At 40.3% G+C, this 18,153-nt stretch overlaps 1 protein-coding gene across 1 annotated transcript; it reads left to right on the forward strand.

Moving 5' to 3' along the window:
* The first annotated feature begins 3,504 nt into the window (after positions 1–3,504).
* slc45a3 (solute carrier family 45 member 3) lies at positions 3,505–17,483 on the forward strand. Its single transcript, XM_087840490.1, has 7 exons — positions 3,505–3,840; positions 4,628–4,869; positions 6,312–6,424; positions 7,886–8,355; positions 8,434–8,699; positions 10,921–11,190; positions 16,371–17,483. Exons 1-7 carry the CDS (start codon positions 3,681–3,683, stop codon positions 16,575–16,577), a joined length of 1,728 nt encoding a protein of 575 aa, XP_087696616.1. The 5' UTR covers positions 3,505–3,680; the 3' UTR covers positions 16,578–17,483.
* The last annotated feature ends 670 nt before the right edge of the window (positions 17,484–18,153 follow it).

An 18,153-nucleotide genomic window follows, 5' to 3' on the forward strand; every position in this document is an offset into this window, starting at 1 on the left:
ATAATATTTTGTTATATTGAACAAGTATAGCACAATTACCTCCAACATTTCCACCTCTGCAGTATACCAATGGCACTTCTGTAGAGCAGCCATTATTAGCATTTTCCTGTTCTTCTGTCTGTGGGATGGTTTAAATTTCTTTTTGGTCATTTTGTGGTTCTTTCTGACAATTGTTGAGACAACGGCGGTCTCTGCGATTCTTTTGGTCCTGGTAGAGATCACGCTGAGATGTTTCCAAGTATCAAGGTATCACTTTATTTCCCAATCCCAATACAAATGCGCATTTGGAGATCAACACTACATCCTGTGCAGTCCTATTCTAAAGTTGATCTGAAGAGTTTTACACAGCAGCTACAGTTATAGTCTCTGGTCTCCTCCTCCTACAGTAAACCCCCCACAGTGGAAAAACACTGGTACAGTGGCCAGGTATGCTGACACCCTAACCCCCATCTCCTTTTAAGGAAATGTCCATCCACCATTGTCTGCCCCTCACCCTCAGTATCTCTTGCTACTGTCCTAGGGGTGGGGGTTAGATGTCCCACTGCCCTGCACTCCGGTTCTTTGTTCCCCCCTTCCAGGACTATTTTTATTGTGTATTCCTACATTCTATCTACAACAAAATCCTACTATGACACCCACTAATAAACTACATTCCCTATGACATCAATACCTAATAAACAATCTATTATTTCTACACACTTTTGTCTCTTTGTAGTCTGATGTGAAAACCCCTGTTTTCACATCATTTCACGACTAGCATGAAGAACTGTTGCTAGCCCAAAGGTACTGCTCATTTTCCTAAGAATCAACAAACTGTTGCTAAGGTGTGTACCAACATGAAGAAGGGACATGCCATTTATGCATAAATAATTACTACTAATAATAATAATACATTCTATTTATAGGCACCTTTAAAGAACGTCACGGTCAACTTACATTAGCACAACAAAATAAAAACACAAGGTAAGCAAATAAAAAACAACTATAAAAGTTAATCGAGGTAAAAAACACAATAAGACCAAGTCATAATAAAGGGTATGCAATTCTGAATAGATCGGTTTTAAGATGTAATTTTAAAGCAGAGAGTTTGTATTTGGGAGATCTGGTGGAAGTCCAAGGACTCAAGGCTCAAGCTAAAGGCTCTGAGTCCCATGGTAGTGAGGCGAGCATGTGTAACAGACAGAAGGGAAGCTGAAGAAGAGCAGGGAGGCTACGCATGGAGAAGATCAGATAAATATGGAGGAGCGAGGTTATGAAGCACTTTGAAAGTAAGAAGTAGGAAATTCACTCTTAGGTGAGCTGGAAGCCAATGGAGCTGTTTAAGAGCAGGTGTTATTTGTTCAGTGGATCCAATTCTGGATATAATACGAGCAGTTTATGGATGATTTATGAGGTAGACCATAGAGAAGAGAATTACAGCAATCTAAACAAGACGTGACAAGAGCAGCGACAGGTGGTACTGTTTGGAGTGAGTGAAGGGCGAAGGTGGTTAAAATGACTAAGATTAAAATAAGAAGACCCTGTGATATTATTTCTGTGTGCTTTTAAGGAGAGAGTGCTGTCGAGGATGACACCAAAACTCTTAACCCAAGAGGAAGATGTGATGACAGAGAAATAAATATAAAACACAGACATAAAAATAAGGAGTTTGGATTGACTGGCTAGCACGATTTATTATTTATTTATTCATATTTACTGTTGAACCAGTCAGAGCATTATGCAATAATTTGCATCGGGCTTACGCTACAGTTACAGGAAGTGACAAAAGAAAATGCACTATAGATTACTGAGTGCTGAGTTTCAAAGTAATAGTTTAAAAAAATAATACAATGAACACATTTTTCAGTTGTTCCAAATGTAGCCCCAACAAGTGTCAGCCTTTACAAATCAACAGTAGCTGAGCAAATTATATGAACACACATGTAAAAACGAACCCAACATAGGAATGTCAGCACTACCTGTAGTCCCGCCCACATCCTTAACAGAAAGCGTGACGTGAGTAATAATCTCACCTTTGTTGTCATTTGCGGCACACACAGCTGTATACACCACAGGCTACTGAACTTTAAAGGAAGAAAACCAGTAGCCACTGCTGACTTTTCAAACAACTTTTGCTGCTCGCAGAGAGATCAAAGGACGTTCATGAGGCAAGTGGAAATAAAAATACTAGTGGTTTATTGCTTAATGTTTTAGAGTGTGTCTCAGAGAGAGAGGAGCTTCTGGTTTAATGAGTGAATAACACACATGCACGCACACAGTGTGCCAGATGAAATCATTAGGAAACGAATGAATTGTGTGCAATAGCTTACAGTTAGCAGGAGGCATACATACCACAAAGAAACAGACTGTTACATATTAACAAATTATGCAGTTTTCTTTGTCGTTCATTCTCAGGATTTTTAACATGGTGAGAATTCAAAGAGCCATAAAGCTCTGTGTGCTTATAGCAACACTTAAAACCATAATAATCATCTATATCCCTGACACACCTTACATTCTATACCTCTCTACCTCTAACGCCTAAAGGTACTATTCATTTTCCTAAGAAACAACAAAGCGCTTCTAAGGTGTGTACTGATATGAGGGAGGGACATGTCCCTTATGGATAGGACGAGCTCAGACTATAGCCTCAAAAGTCCTCAAAACCAGATGATTTTACAGTCATGTTTACACCTTCACTGAAATCTATAGATAATAGTGTAAATGACACTAGACAGCAAGAAACACACTGAAACCACATTTATGCTGATGTTTATGGATTTCCAAGCAGTGATGATACTTCCTAAAAAATGAAAGGAAGTCAGAAAGTTCTATCAGGAATAAATACTGAACCAGCTAAAATCCTTTTAATTGCCACTAAGCATAAGATTTCTCATTAAAACGACAAATATCCTTTATTAATGTGCTTGACAGAAGTTGTATTACATTTTTTAACATATGGATACATACAGGTAGTAAAACTAAGCATGTCACCTCCATGTTTTTATTTTACTCCGTTTTCGAAATTCACAAAATTGTTCCTATTAGTTTTTAGAGTTAGAGGTTTTTTTAAGTCTATTTTTTTTAAGTTAACTAAAAAGTTTTTCACGTGTAGTTTTAGTTTTTAGTTATCTATAAATACCTTGATGCCCAGTATTGTTTCAGTTAGTTTCCATCTTGTTCAAGAGTCTAGTTTTTATGTACTTTTTCTTTAATTCTAAGTTTAGTTTTAGTTCACAGTGATGGTCTGCCCAACACAAAATGACTCAGTAGATTGATGTGAGTTGGTGAACGGCTAAAATAGGAGTTGAGGTTTTGCTAATTTCACATTTAGATATAGAAAGTAATCTTTTTCCAGATGTTACAACTCAAAGGTTTTTTCAGGCTTTGCTGTGCTTTCTTTGAATTACGCAGGAAGACACCACACTGGCAGGTGAAGATGCCGGCCTCTGCTGGGACGCTAATGGGACCTCAAATAAAAAGGAAACTTAAGAAAGTTGTCTTTGCTGTTGTCTGATGACCGCTTCATTCACAAAGCACATCATGACAAGGAAGCTGTCCAAAACTGATGACCAGCCAAAACCCCTCTGGGAAACCCTTTTGTTTAATAGTTGTCTTTACATTAACTTAATATTTCATATCAGGACTAAAGACATTTGTACATTCAAATAAGACACTAAATAAACAATTGAAGAGCCAAGATGGTTGTGAAAAAGTGGTTTCAGTGTCAGATGTGGAAGTTGTTGCTGGTGAACACTTTATCATGTGGCCTGGAGGTGTGCATGGCTGCCGGGACTGTCTACATCCCACCTCTACTGCTGCGGGCCGGCATGGAGGAACGCTACATGACTATGATGCTTGGTAAGTGGAGGGAAAAAAAATCACATGAGCATTACAATTTTATAGATGTTCTGTTTGTGTGTTTGAAACATCTGTTTGTAGTTTGAAGCACCAGTGCTGACGATGCATGTCTACAACTACTAACTAGGAAATGTATTCAAATAGCTTCATTTAGTTTTGTCATTATATAATGATTTTTCATTATCAATAGTTTTCATATATTCATATATTTTTAAAACTAGCGGATCATAGGTAGCTTAGTTTCAATAACGACTTTGATCCATGGACAGAATCAAAGATGGACGTAGCAACTGTGACATCACTTGTTGCTTTGTAAAGTCTTGTTTTTAAGCCTTACATTGAGGTTTTCCACAGCTGCCATATTGGTTGCCTGATAATAATGGTCGTCTCTGGTTTTAAAATCGAATAGCATGCAGTTTGATCAAAAACAAGAAAAGCAATAACACTGGAGAACCCCGAGTACTGTGGCTATTCGTTAGCAAGATAGCAGAAAGCTAATATTTATTAAGCTAACAAATGGATACACCTAAGTCCTAAGTTAATGTAAATAATGTCTTTCTTGCTAGCTAACTAACTAGCTGACTTTACTGTCGCTGGGCGGGCTGTAAACCTTTCCCAGACTGTTGGTAACTGTAATGTCGTCAGTGCAGATAAAGTACGACTACAACAGAAGTTTAAGTGCATTATACCATAAAAATAATGACTAGATCCCATCTGATACTTCCCTGGTAAATGATTGAGCTTTGAGGACCACTAAGAGGGTTAACCGGGTCTTTCTTTTTACCAGCTGTGACTCCAGTTTTGGGCTTGATCTTTATACCCATGATCGGCTCAGCTAGTGATTCTTGGAGAGGGCGCTTCGGTCGACGCACGCCCTTTATCTGGATGCTGAGCCTGGGAGTTTTGCTAGGCCTGCAAATAATTCCCCAAGCCAGGCGGCTGACTCTACTGATTTCACCACAGCACCCTCACTGGGTGCAAGCTGGCATGCAGGCTGCAGCTGTATGCCTTGTCGAGTTCTGCGCACAGGTGAGTAAACTTTACAAGTAAAGTTGTACAAAAATAAAAAATATATACTCAGTTATATTATTAATTCTTATTCTCATGCTTCTTGGGAACTAGATGAGGGATTAACAGGGATCTCTTCCAGGGGTCCAGTGGTAACCAACATGGACAGAGCACAGTCTCGTGTCCTAGATGGCAAATCGGTCTGTGCAGTCAACACCTCCTCTGAACAGGAGACACCCTGCATAGCAGATCATAACTGTAACCCGACTGATGTAAATATATTAAATGAGCCTGGGGCTGCAACAATTCATCAAGTAATCCAAATGTGTAGATTTTATTATTATTTTTTAATCCTGGACATCAGTTCTTTGCTTCGATGCTTCGTGGATCTGGAGTCTGTTTACACACTCACCTCACGAAGAGCAAAGAGGTGGAGCCATTAGCAAGTCAGTGAGCTAAGGGGTAGAGAAAGAAAATGTTTTTATATTGTTTAAAACAGCAGTGCTTGTTCCTGTAATAACCATTAAAACCTTTCCTGGGAAAAAGCTAGCGGCAGTCCTTCATCAAGGCAGCTGTTTAACAAGCACTGACGTGAAGAAAAGTAAACTTTGTAGCTGCTCAATCCACCGCTGTTTGTTTTACACTGAAAAAGGAAAGCTACAGACATTGTAATAAAATATGTAGATGGACTGTTAACTTAAACCATGTTTAAATCAGGCAGCATGCTGAAGGTTGGCAGCAGCCATCCTTTGATACCTGCAGCAAGCAGGGGCGAATCTAAAGTAGCGCATAGGTACTAGATCATACTCATTTCAACACTTTCATAACATTATTTTTCAGATTTAAAGTGAAATAACATGAAATATATTCATAAAATTATATTAGTATTTTTAAAAAAAGAAAAAAGAAAATACTAGCTTTTTCCCACAGGCCAATAAAAATGCTCATGGAGCAGTAAAACTCTGAGCCACTAACCTGGGGCTGTTAGGCTGGACATTATAAATATCTGCACCCTCAGAATGAATGTTTTCAACTGCACAAAATAAACGAGTATTTCAGAATGCTGAAATACTCGTTTTTCTTCATTCCAGCCATCACATACACGTAGGCACACAAACATGTACAATAACACATTCACATGAACACACATGACGTAGATTAGGTAATCTACGTCATCCAGCAAATACAGTACAGTCAGAAGAAGATATAGAAGATATAATATTTTATTGCTAAATTAATCAACTTACTGTATGAGATTCTCTGTCCCGAGGCTAAATTTGTAGTTAATGTAGTTATGAGTGAGTTTTTGTACCCCTAAAATCAAATCTAGACCTTCCTGGTTCACTTAATAACTTTGGCAATTAAACACTTGTATTATTATTATTAAGTCTTTGTTCATTTCGGAGGCTTTGGTTGAGTATCATAATTACATGTGTCAGCTAACTCTCAGGTTGTCTCCTCAGACCTGTTTCACCCTACTGCTTGCCCTGCTGTCAGATCTGTTCCCCGGGGAGGAAGAAAACCGAAAAGCATTCTCAGTTAATTCCCTGATGACAAGCCTGGGGGGATGCTTGGGGTAAGCCACTTATTATCTTTTCTTCCTAACTGGTTGTGTCTCATACTTCATTCCAGTTCAGTTATATTTATATAGTGCCAAGTTACCTCAAAGTGCTTTATATTGTAAGGTAAAACCCTACCATAATACAGAGAAAACCCTAAAAATCAGATGAACCCGATAAGTGAGCACTTTGGCGAGAAAGTGGAAAGAAAAAACTCCCTTTTAACTTGGGCTGCCACGATTAGTCGACTAGTCAAACTATCAAAATCGTCGACGACTGATTTAATAGTCGATGCGTCGTTTGAAGCTTTGTAAGATCCAAAAGACGCAGGAATAAGTAGTAGGATTTAAGAGTGTAATAACAGACTGAAACAGAAGATGGCAGCACTGCATGTACAAGGATGCCAGCTGCCATTAAACCGCGAAGAAGAAGAAGCTGTGTCCCAGAATTCATAGCGCGGCCCAGCTCAGTTTCCAACAATGGCGGCAGCTAGTTAGTTTTAATATTACTCTTATTATTCTTTCTGGGTCACAAAATAAACGTTTAACATATTTTCAGGCGAGAATGTAGCTGTGGAAACCTCAAATATCTGCTCAGTTTATCAAGACACCACATATTTTCAAAAGCGCTCCGACGTTTTCGGAGACGTCTGTTACCCACTAGCTCGATAGCTAGCCGGGGGCTAGGCTAACTAGAGCCGTGAGAACACCGGACTCCCGGCCAATCATTTTCAAACCCACGGTCGTCTTTTGCTACTCAGGTTAAATATAAGTCACTTAGATAACTTAAAAATGTTATTGTTTGGCGTTTTTTTAGTATTTTATTTGTTCCTGAGTAAATCGGTTTGGCTGAGATTAAAGTTATAGTTTTTACACAGCTGAATAAACGTCAAGCAGACAACTGATCATCAGAAGTGTGAGATGCTCGAGAATATACTCCGGTGTCCTGTTATATTTTAGATAGCAAGGAGTTTATTAAACTTCACCGAAACAATCTGCAAATTTCATTAAAATTTAATAGGCTATCATCTTGTCTTTATTTTTAGTTAGCACATACCGTAAACACTTAAAGCTGTAAGCTAATGATAGTTATATAAGAGCAGATGCTGCTGGTGCAATAAGCTGTACGTTTTACGTCCAATGGATGATGATCTGATTAGTCGACTAATCGCAAAAATAATCGGTGACTAGTCGACTATCAAAATAATCGTTTGTGGCAGCCCTACTTTTAACTGGAAGAAACCTCCAGCAGAAGCAGATTCGGGGATGGGCGGCCATCTGCTGCAACCGGTTGGGGGTGAGGGGAGAAAGACAGGACAAAGACACATCATTATATTAGTTGTTGTACCTATGGTACAGCTGTATTAATAGTAAGATAAAAAAAAATTCTCCAACAGGCACAATACAGTCACAGCATCCAAGTAAGTGAACAGACCTAAATGACCTAATATTTCACCATTTAAAATGTATTTTTTCCAGGTTTTTGCTTCCTTCCGTGGACTGGAGCCAGGCGCCCATAGCAGCATATTTGGGAGGGCAAGAGGCCTTTGTTTACACCCTGCTCACCCTCCTATTTTTCGGCTGCCTACTCTCCACAACCTGCATCAAGGAGGAAGCAGGAGTCAGAAGAGAGAGGAAGATTCTTGTTCATCCCCCTTTAAAATGTTTGGGGAGCAGATGCTGCCCGTTCCCCTTCCTACCTCAGCCTCATTGTTTATGTGATGTGCTGTGTCGACGTGCATCAGAGGCTCTTTCAATGCTGCATCATTTGTATGCGGTGTGCATACATGTGCCACAGGTCATATGGAGACTTTTTGTGGCAGAGGTGTGTAGTTGGATGGCACTGATGAGTGTCGTGCTCTTCTTTGCTGACTTTATGGGGGAGGGATTGTACCAGGGAGTGCCGGGTGCAGATCCAGAATCACAGGAAAGGAAACACTATGATGAAGGTAGGGTAAGTTCTTCCAACCGTTGAAGCCAGTCAGTGAGATTATGTTTTGCATTAAAACCACTTGATTCTTGTCCAGGTGTGCGCATGGCCAGTCTGGCTCTCTTCCTGCAGTGTGCAGTGTCGGTGCTGTGCTCTACGCTAATGGACCGCTGGGTGGCTCTGCTGGGAGCCAAAGTGGTATACACTAGTGGGGTGGCTCTTCTGCTGTTGGCCACCACCGTCATGAGTGTCTCAGACAGTGTGATGATGGTCACTGTCATGGCTGCTGTGACGGGGTACACGCTCTGTGTCCTGCAGGTGCTGCCATACACACTGCTGTGTCTCTATCACTCAGACAGGAAGGTTAGTTCGTACTTACACAGTGTGCAGCCTTGTGTGTGATATAGTGGGAAATCTGCAAGAATGAAGAATGAATATTCAGGAAGTCCAGTGTTTGTGAGGAAAAGGATACAAAAAATCTTTTAATATTTATTTGTTGGAAATAAAAAGCAACAAAATCAAAAGACAGAATATGAATATCTGCTGTCAGTCAGGTTGTTCTTTTTAACATCACCACTGATCCAGAATTTTACATTCGGTGCTTGGCTGCCATTTATAATTAAAGCTTACATTTAGCTCGTAACAGCTCTGTTAAATTTACCATTGCATGCATTTCCCTTTGAGAATTAAACCATTTACAGTCATGGTGAAAAGAAATCCTTTTAAATCTTAAACGGTAGAACTGACACAGGGTGTATTTTACTGTATAGCATGGCATCACAGGAACTTGTTGTGGATGCTGCTTCAGCACTTGATGGGTGTATATGCCTGACCTTTTTGGGGTCAGGCATCTTTGGGGCATAACTACCATTGTTACGACAACTAAGAAATCACAAGGCAAGTCAAGTTAGCAGCTAACAGTTAGCATGAGACAAGCTAACTGCCTGCTGGTAACGATTCCTCACCACCAACCTTCTGTTACTATTGGATGTAAATCACAACTGGCTAATCACCATAATTTATATTATTTATTTAATTGCAATTAATATACAATTATAAATAATTGTTTTCCAAATTCCAAATTATTATAAAGAAACTGACACACAAAAACTATTTTAAAGTATTTTTCTAAGAAAATCTTCTTTATAGCTTAAAATTGGAGCCAGCGATCGGTCCTCAGCAACCCACCTTCAGCTGTTGACAGTGTTGGGGAGTAACGGAATACATGTACCTCCGTTACGTATTTAAAATACAAAATATGAGTAACTGTATTCCGTTACAGTTACCGTTTAAAAAGGTGGTATTTAGAATACAGTTACTTTGTTGAAATAAATGGATTACACAGCGGTACTTCCCTGTTTCATATTGTGGCGGGTCAGGACTGTTTGGGTTTTGTTTGACAGCTACGTTCTGTTGTTCCAGGCGGCAGCGTTACGGTTGCCATGGTTACAGGGTGACGCTCTCTCTCTGCGTGTTTCCTGGGTGAGAGAGGCCTTTTTGTTGTTGTTGTGCTAAGCTAATAGGCAGAATGCTACAGGTATAGCTCTAAAGAATGTAGCATCATAGGCAGTGTAGTCCGTGCTGCAGGGAGAATGGACTGCCATACCCGTTATGTGTCTGTGAGCGAGGGAGGGAGAAAAAGGAAAAGTACGAGCTGTCATCGAGCAAAAACGGGAGCTGGAAGCATGTAAATATAATAATAACCACTGCAGCCAAGAAGAGAGCCTGACGAGCCCAGTTGTAAGTAAGCTATTAAGACTCGACTGTACACCGTGTTCGTGTTTTCCTCCAAAAACAATAAGTTCCGTTGGAGCAGCCTTTCAATGCCTCTCTCTGTCTCTCGCTGGCAGAGTTGACCCAGACAACAAAGTAAAGCTAGTTTTCGGCTACGAGCCCGACACAGAACCCACCGTATTAGCCAGAGGTCCCTTTACTACGGTTCGGAGCCGCAGACCTTCAGTAACAGTAATAAAACATTCACGTAGTTGTAAACAGCATGATAATATATTAAGTAATCCAAAGTATTCAGAATACGTTACTCTCATTGAGTAACGTAACGGAATACGTTACAGAATACATTTTGGGGCATGTATTCTGTATTCTGTAATAGAATACATTTTAAAAGTAACCTTCCCAACACTGGCTGTTGATTGGTTTTTGCAGCCTTTAATCACACTGTTCAGTCTGGTCAATTATTCAGTCATTAAATCTGGCAGGCTGGACATTGCTAGAATAGTAAATAGACTAGTATTTATATAGTGGTTTTCTACTCAAAGTGCTGTCTTACTACTAGCCCCATTCACCCATTTTCACATGCATTCATACAAGCACCATTTCCTGTGTCTAAGTGCTGGTAATCTAACAGTGACACACACACTACTCTGATGATGCATCAGGGGCAACCAAGGCTTTAGTATCTTGCTCAAGTTTACTTTGATATTCAGACTATTAAATGACTTACGCTCTGATTAGTAGACACATACACATACCAAGTAAAATCACAAAACATAGCAAGTCCCCCTTACATCAGATGATATTGTTTAGTGATGACAGTGAATGTAATTGGTAACCTTTTCTCTTTAAGGTTTTCTTCAAGTCATCCAGACCCAGACCTCTTGAGCGGACTGAAAGTAAGGACCCAACACTTGCTAAGCCTGTTCCCTCATGTGGTCCACCTGCTAAGCACCAAGCTGTGGGGCTGATACCTCCTGTGGCAGAGCCCTCTGTTGAGTCGCCACATCTATCACTTTTGGTGGCTGGAGGTGATAGAGCTGAAACAGACTCCACACAAGTGTCAAACAGAGGGATGGGCTTTGACATGGCAATACTGCAAGGCGCGTACCTTCTCTCCCAGGTATGGGTGGGCAATTGGAGCCGAATTAATTGGTGGTGTACCTGATCTCATTTCATGTGATATAAAGTATATTCAGATCTTCTTTGAACAGCTAATTGCATTTATTGATCAGTTAAGTTAATCAGTTGGAGTTAATCAAGTAAAGTTATACCAAATCTCGCCGCTTGGTTGGCTTCTTGAAATACTCCTGGTGTCACTGCCGGACAGTGTTGGGCAAGTTACTTTGAAAAAGTAATTAATTATAGTTACTAGTTACTTCTTCAAAAAAGTAACTGAGTTAGTAACTGAGTTACAAGATTCTAAAAGTAATTAATTACTTGAAAAGTAACTATTGCGTTACTTTAAAGTTTTTTAACCCTCTGGGGTCCAGGGTATAATTGGCCATTTTTAACTACTTTTGATGTTTCCTCCACATTTCACCTTTAGAAACTATTTATTTGCTTGTTTGGTATCATCCTTTTCAGCACAACCTCACGTGTCTGAATTTACAGTCATGTTTTCATTTTGACTGTATTAACACAATTGATCTAAAATCAGTCAAAAACATAAAATCCGAGTAGAAAAAGTTATATTTTTACTGTAACAACCACAAACATGTTTATTGAATCATATTTCAGAACTTTAAATGCAAATATAAATTGTCAATTTTAAAATCATATGCACAAGTTTTGCAAACAAAGTTATTTGCATCCATTTACCTTTGACCCTTTTTTAAATAACCATTTCAAACTATTTACAGAACAATCAGCTGTTCTTCAATAAGACGCCACACAAATTATTTGTGCCACTCCAAAAAGATGATTTCTGTCCACTATAAAGGAGAACATCACAGCCTGATACCTGCAGGTCTGACAGCAGGTGCTCCTCTCACTCCTCCTGTTTTTCACCTGGAGACAGCAGTCGCCTCATTGTTCTGACACACAACACAAAACTATCCACAACACTACACACTAACTACACACTCCAAACACGCTAAACATCACATCTCAAAACTCACTCTCTCTCTTTTTCTGCTCTTTCTTTCTCTCTCTCTTTCTCTCTCGCTGTCACTCCTAAAACTTCCCCCTCTTCCCAAACAACCAAATGTCATGTTGCCATATTATTTTTTGATTGGTCGACATGGTGCATTTTTCCACCAACACGAACGGGCTGTTTTTTGTTTTGTTTTGTTTTTTTTGCTCATAAGCAGAGTGCTCGCTGCGCTGTCCTTAGACAGTAAACGTGATGAAACTATTGAGGAAAAAACACACGTATTTATTAGGGGTGCAACGATACTTGTATCGATATTGAACCGTTCGATACAGTGCTTTCGGTTCGGTACGCATATGTATCGAACAATACAACATTTTTAATTTATTTTATCAACTTTCCTTCTGACGGTGCTGTCTGTGTTGAGCGCCCAGTGGATCTGCGCTCGACAGTGCAGCCTAGGCGGAGTAGTTGAACACAGATTCACTGAGCCAGGGCAAGCTAGCTAGACAGAAGTTAAGCTCGTTGCAACATGGCAAATTGAACCTCCCCCACCCTCATTCAGATCTGGCGTTTGGAACTATTTTGGTCTTCATGTGACGTATGACCCTGAAGGTAAGCGCATCATGGACTAAAGTAAAACAGTATGTCAGATGTGCCACGCAATGCTCAATTACATGAGTGGGAACTAGTGTGTTAGCACAGTTAGCTCGTTAATGTGTTGACGCTGTCCAGCCCCACACACGGGGCAATCCGCGGTAGCTCGTTAACGGAGATTTGCCGTGTTGTGGCGTTAACCTCATTTCAGATTAACGCTGACAGCACTAGTGGGAACACAACGAATATGACTGCACATTTACCCGATAGCATCCTAGTGCAAAGACAAGTGGAAGCAGACAAAAACAACAAGCATGCATACAAACTTTACCCGAGTCATTTAGACAGCCGTTAGCACATCATTCTCCTTATGGGGACCTGATATGTTTAATATGCTGCTGAGAATATAGCCCAGAAGAAGCGTATAGTATAGCTTTTATTTTGGAAAGAGACATTTCTCTGTAATAAACTCTCTTTTCCAAAGATGAGTGATTCCTCAATCAGATACAGGGCTCGCAAAATCGCTAGCCCGACGCCCCGGGGCTAGCGATTTTTCCAGTCGGGCTGCCCTGCTCTGCTCGTCGGCCTATCGTAGGAAGGAAAAATATATGTCAATGCTTTTGCATTCTTTCGGAAATGTAGCTGGGTAATTATGTCATTGGCATCGGTGAGCCACTGTCAATATATGACATATTGAAATCGCGTTTGAATTTGTGCTTGTTTTTTGCTTTCACTTTGCAATCGCGCGAACTGTGTATAGAGAGCGACAGCACTGATTGGTGAGTGATGATAATTTGCGCACCAATTCCTCTGACATCGTCTTATCAATCGTTAGCTTACTATGCAAACATGACAAGTGAAATCTCCTGCAGCTTAAACATGTGAGAGGTTGATCGCGCAGAGAATCGCTGAGCGTTATGTGAGTGCGTGTGTAAAAGCAGCAGGATATATATTTTAGTTCTGCTGAGCCAAATAAGACAGGTCAGGGTGAAGAAGTGACAGCCAAAGAAAAGCTTACCACAAAACGGGAAAGTTATGACAAATCAGACTATAAGGCAAAAAGAAAGAGCAGCTTTATGGTTTCATGGACAAAAGAATTTCTGTGGCTGCAATATGACGAGCTAAATAACCAGGGCTGCACATAAGTGGTCCTCAGGTGCGCATTTGCTGTCAAAATAAAAAACGCGCACAAGATAAGAAGTTGCAACACGTGTTTGCATACATAAGATTTTCAGGAGGAGGACAGACATTTGTTTAGAACTCTTAAAGATGTCGAAGAAGCTCCTTTAAGCAATTACTTTGATGTTCCTCCACCTCCAAAGAAATGTCAGGAGTCCGAACTACAAAAGAAGCGCGTATTCTCGGAAAAGTGGTTGCAGGAGGTGAGCTGGCTTCAAACAAATGATGAACGCACAGAGAGGTGGTGCAGAATGTGCCGTGAAAATTTAATAAATGACAAATTAATAAAAAGGCATGAACATTTTTTTTGTATTGAAAAAATATCGAACCGTGACACCAAAGTATCGAACCGAACCGAACCGTGAATTTTGTGTATCGTTGCACCCCTAGTATTTATTGTTTATCATGACTCTGGTTTTACGAGGCCTATCAACACAATTTAAAAATTTGCATATATCACCTTGTTGCTTTGTCTTTGAGTGGTCATGTGATTGGCTTACCACGACTACTTTATTCTTCCTCAGTCAAACAGCAGCACTCATGCGATTGTTTTGCCCCCTGAGCTCCAGGTGTTGAGCCAAAAAGTGATCGTCTACAAGAAAGTGATCGCCGTCCGCGGGAGCGCGCAGATTGCTTAAAGTTGTAGCGCCCAGATTGCTCACATAGACAGCAACTGATATAAGGTGCGGTAAGCTGAACACAGCTTCAACCGTCTGTTTGTTGAAAAATAGTAACGCACCACATTTTCTTGTTAGTAGCGGTTACGGCATTGTAACGATAGAAATAGTAATTAGTAACGCCGCTACTTGTAACGCTGTTATTCCCATCACTGCTGCCGGATGGCTGGTGTGTTTGAGGAGTGGACCCGAAAGTAGATACACAAGGGACAGGACTAAAGTTTAACAAAAAGCGAGCCGTTCATTTAGGCTGATAACTGCCACAAAACAAAAGCACAGGGGTGAGAAACGAAATGATAAACTGAGAAAACTGGGAAAAACTAACGCAGGACGATAATCATAAATCTAACATGAACATGACCAGAACCTGAGATAACCAAGACTAGAGAAACATCCATGTAGCATGAGGTGAGATGAACAGACAACCCAACAATGAACAAAGGGAGACAGAGGACTCAAATACACAGAAGCGTAATGAGGGAAGTGGAAACGCCTGGGGAACACAGCTGACACAAATGAATACGACGCCACAGGGGAAGCAAAACCAAACACACTGAACACGGAACAAGAGACTGTCAAAATAAAACAGGAAGCATGATGAGACGTAGACTGTGACAACACGAGCTTGACAATAGGACATGGAACATGCAGACATGAAACACAAGGGCATACGAGGGCACGGACATAACTAAAAGTTATACAATGGGGCCGCATTTGTAGGCTGATTACGTCACAACGACGCGATGAAGGCTGTCCAAATTCACAGACTCCTCCGAATGCAGCCGACAAATGCGTCCTCCCTTTTCCCGAATTTGAAGGATGGGTCGGGTGTGTCCTTCGTGGCCCAACCTATCCCAGGATTCATTGTGCAGCCCAGCCAGCCCCCGCAGTCTTTCCATACTCAGGTTAAACGTGATATATAAGTTAGATAAGCTTTTTCAGTGTTTTATTTGTTCGTGAATAAATCGGTATTGCTGAGATTAAAGTTATAGTTTTCACACCGCTGAATAAACGCCAAACAGGGAACTGATAAAACAGAAGTGTGAGATGATCGAGAATTTACGCCAGTGTCCTGTTTTATTTTAGACAGAAAGGAGCAGACGGCTGAGTTTATTAAACTCCACCGAGACAGCGGTGACGCAAAAAGGCTAGACCGTCCAATTTCACAGCCGCTCACTACCGGTCTACCCGGCCTTTATAGGAAGGAACAGGAAATGACACCTAAAAAAGGAAGTATGGGTGATAACATTAACTAGACTAAAACCTAACTACTTTATAAACACTAGAATTTAACATTTCTCTAATACCTCATAAGAAGTCAAAAATATAAAACAAACTCAAAATGCTGGGTCACAGAGCCCTGACACCTGGGCACTTATTTTGGAAGTCATTCTGAAGGATTATCTTAACTTTCATTTTAATGCTTCAATGCTCCCTGGGACGTAAAACCTGATTTTAAAAAGTGAAAGGTTTTGTTTTTTTTTAACTTTCTTTCCCCCTGGAAGTTAAACTTTTACCATCATCTTTGCTGCTGCAGAATCCTCCCATAGATTTAAATTCAGGATGCTCTGAATACCCTACCTCTCTTTGATAACGTCTCTGCAAATACTCTTAGACAGTTTAATCAGGTCAAGCAATTAAGACAATTTTGCGGTTAACAGAGAGATGAAGATGGGCTATTTTACAACTCAAAAGGACTGCTTTGTAAATTGTGGTCATGCATTTAAACTGCTGCTCTTTTCATCTGCTTACCTGCAGCTGCTGCCAGCCATGTGCCTCGGTACCATAGTGCAGCTGACTAACAGCGTGAGGGCGTACGTGGCCTGCGCCTGCTGCTTCAGCCTGCTGGCTTTGCTCTTTGCCAGAAGAGTTGTCTACAGCCACGCTGACCTCCAGTGTAGATCGAGTCTCCATCAGGAACATCAGCCGACGCAAGAGTCATGTGCTGGAAACAGTGGATCCTGAGTGTTCTCGTGTGGGGGAACATAGAGCATTCTTCCGGTTTTTATAGGCATTCAAGGATATGAAGCAGTCACATAAGAATCATGCTGCCACTTTAAGATCATACCACATGCCAAATGTAGTGTCTTTTTAATACAATAAGGTCCATGAATGCTGTGTTTCCGTCACTCTTATTGTGAGTGAAATGACACAGCACACAGAATACACTGTATCAAATAACTTTGTTTTTGTATTCTTGGATAGGGAACGACAGGGAATGATATCCTGCCGTGTGCTGTTGCTAAGAAACAACACTGGAGTCTTGACACTCCTTGTGTGGTGCATTCTGCTGCAGTCTCCTCATCCATATGCTCAGCTTGGCTGCTATGGAGATTCATTTACAGCTAGCATGTAACCTAATTACCCAGTGATTAGAAAGCATGTTTAAAATACCTTCCTTCTGAGCCGTGTGTTCCAGCTGTTTGCGGCTGTAGTGGTTGTACTCTTACGCATGATGGGCTGAGATATGGTAAAATGAACTCTCCATTCCCTGACCTTCTGTTGTAGAAGAGGGTGTGGACAGATCAATATTGACCTGAGCTTGAGTTTACAATTCATCTGTGCAGTCTTATCTACTCGTGTGTGCATCCAGTATAACCAGGGAGGCTGAAATATTGCACTGATGTCATCTTTCTCGTCAAAGTTGTCTGGAAATTGTGCAGCTGAAGGATTCCTTTAAAAGGGACAATGATCCAGTACCTTGTATTTATTCATGTCATTATCTTGTATTCAGCCATAAGGCCCTAATTTATTGAAGTAAACATGACATGTAATTTGTTGTCAATTAATCAGGAGGCAGCTCAGATACCCCAATTCACCACGTGTTTGACTGACGTGCTGGAAAAGCTGTATTAATCACCATATATATATATATATATATATATATAAATGACTTTATTCTTCACCATTGGAGGTTATAGTTTTGAAAATGACACAACTGCGTATAAAAATGCTCAGCTGGAAATGTTATTGACGCAAAACATGTTTTGTATGTGTCATACTTCTGGGATATATTTAGAGATGGGGTCTTCTGACTGAGATTTTTCTTTTCTTTTTATGTTTACATGTGTTTGAGTTGTTTGAAACACTTAATTGCACTAAGTTTAAAGGTTATTTGGGAATTCGCTCAGGGGATTTTGTTTTTAAGTTGTCCTAATTGTTTTCTGAATCTTATGGGTTTAAAGAATGGTAGAAGGTTTAAAAAGTACTTTGAAATGTAGCCATGACATGTGAATAAATGAGTTGTTTTATTGGCTTTAATATTTTCCACGTTTAGTGTAAAGATTCATCTTCTGTCTGAGTTCTGTAGCCCTTCCAAACCACCAGAGGGCCCCTTTGCACAACAGAAAAGCTGCACAGCATGAAGTGTAAATGCATGAAGGTATTCTTGCAGGGCAACTTTTAGATGTTCATTCTTCTAACAGTGTACATGCATTAACAAATGTGATCTTGATATGTTGAGAGTTTCTTTTAAATAAAAGTTTTCTGTCCTCAAAATAATGTGGAATATTACAGCTTTCATGTTGATGGGGTATAAATC

Source organism: Neolamprologus brichardi, chromosome 5, assembly GCF_056152115.1.
Source record: "Neolamprologus brichardi isolate AB-2024 chromosome 5, ASM5615211v1, whole genome shotgun sequence".
NCBI classification, from domain to species: Eukaryota; Metazoa; Chordata; class Actinopteri; order Cichliformes; family Cichlidae; genus Neolamprologus; species Neolamprologus brichardi.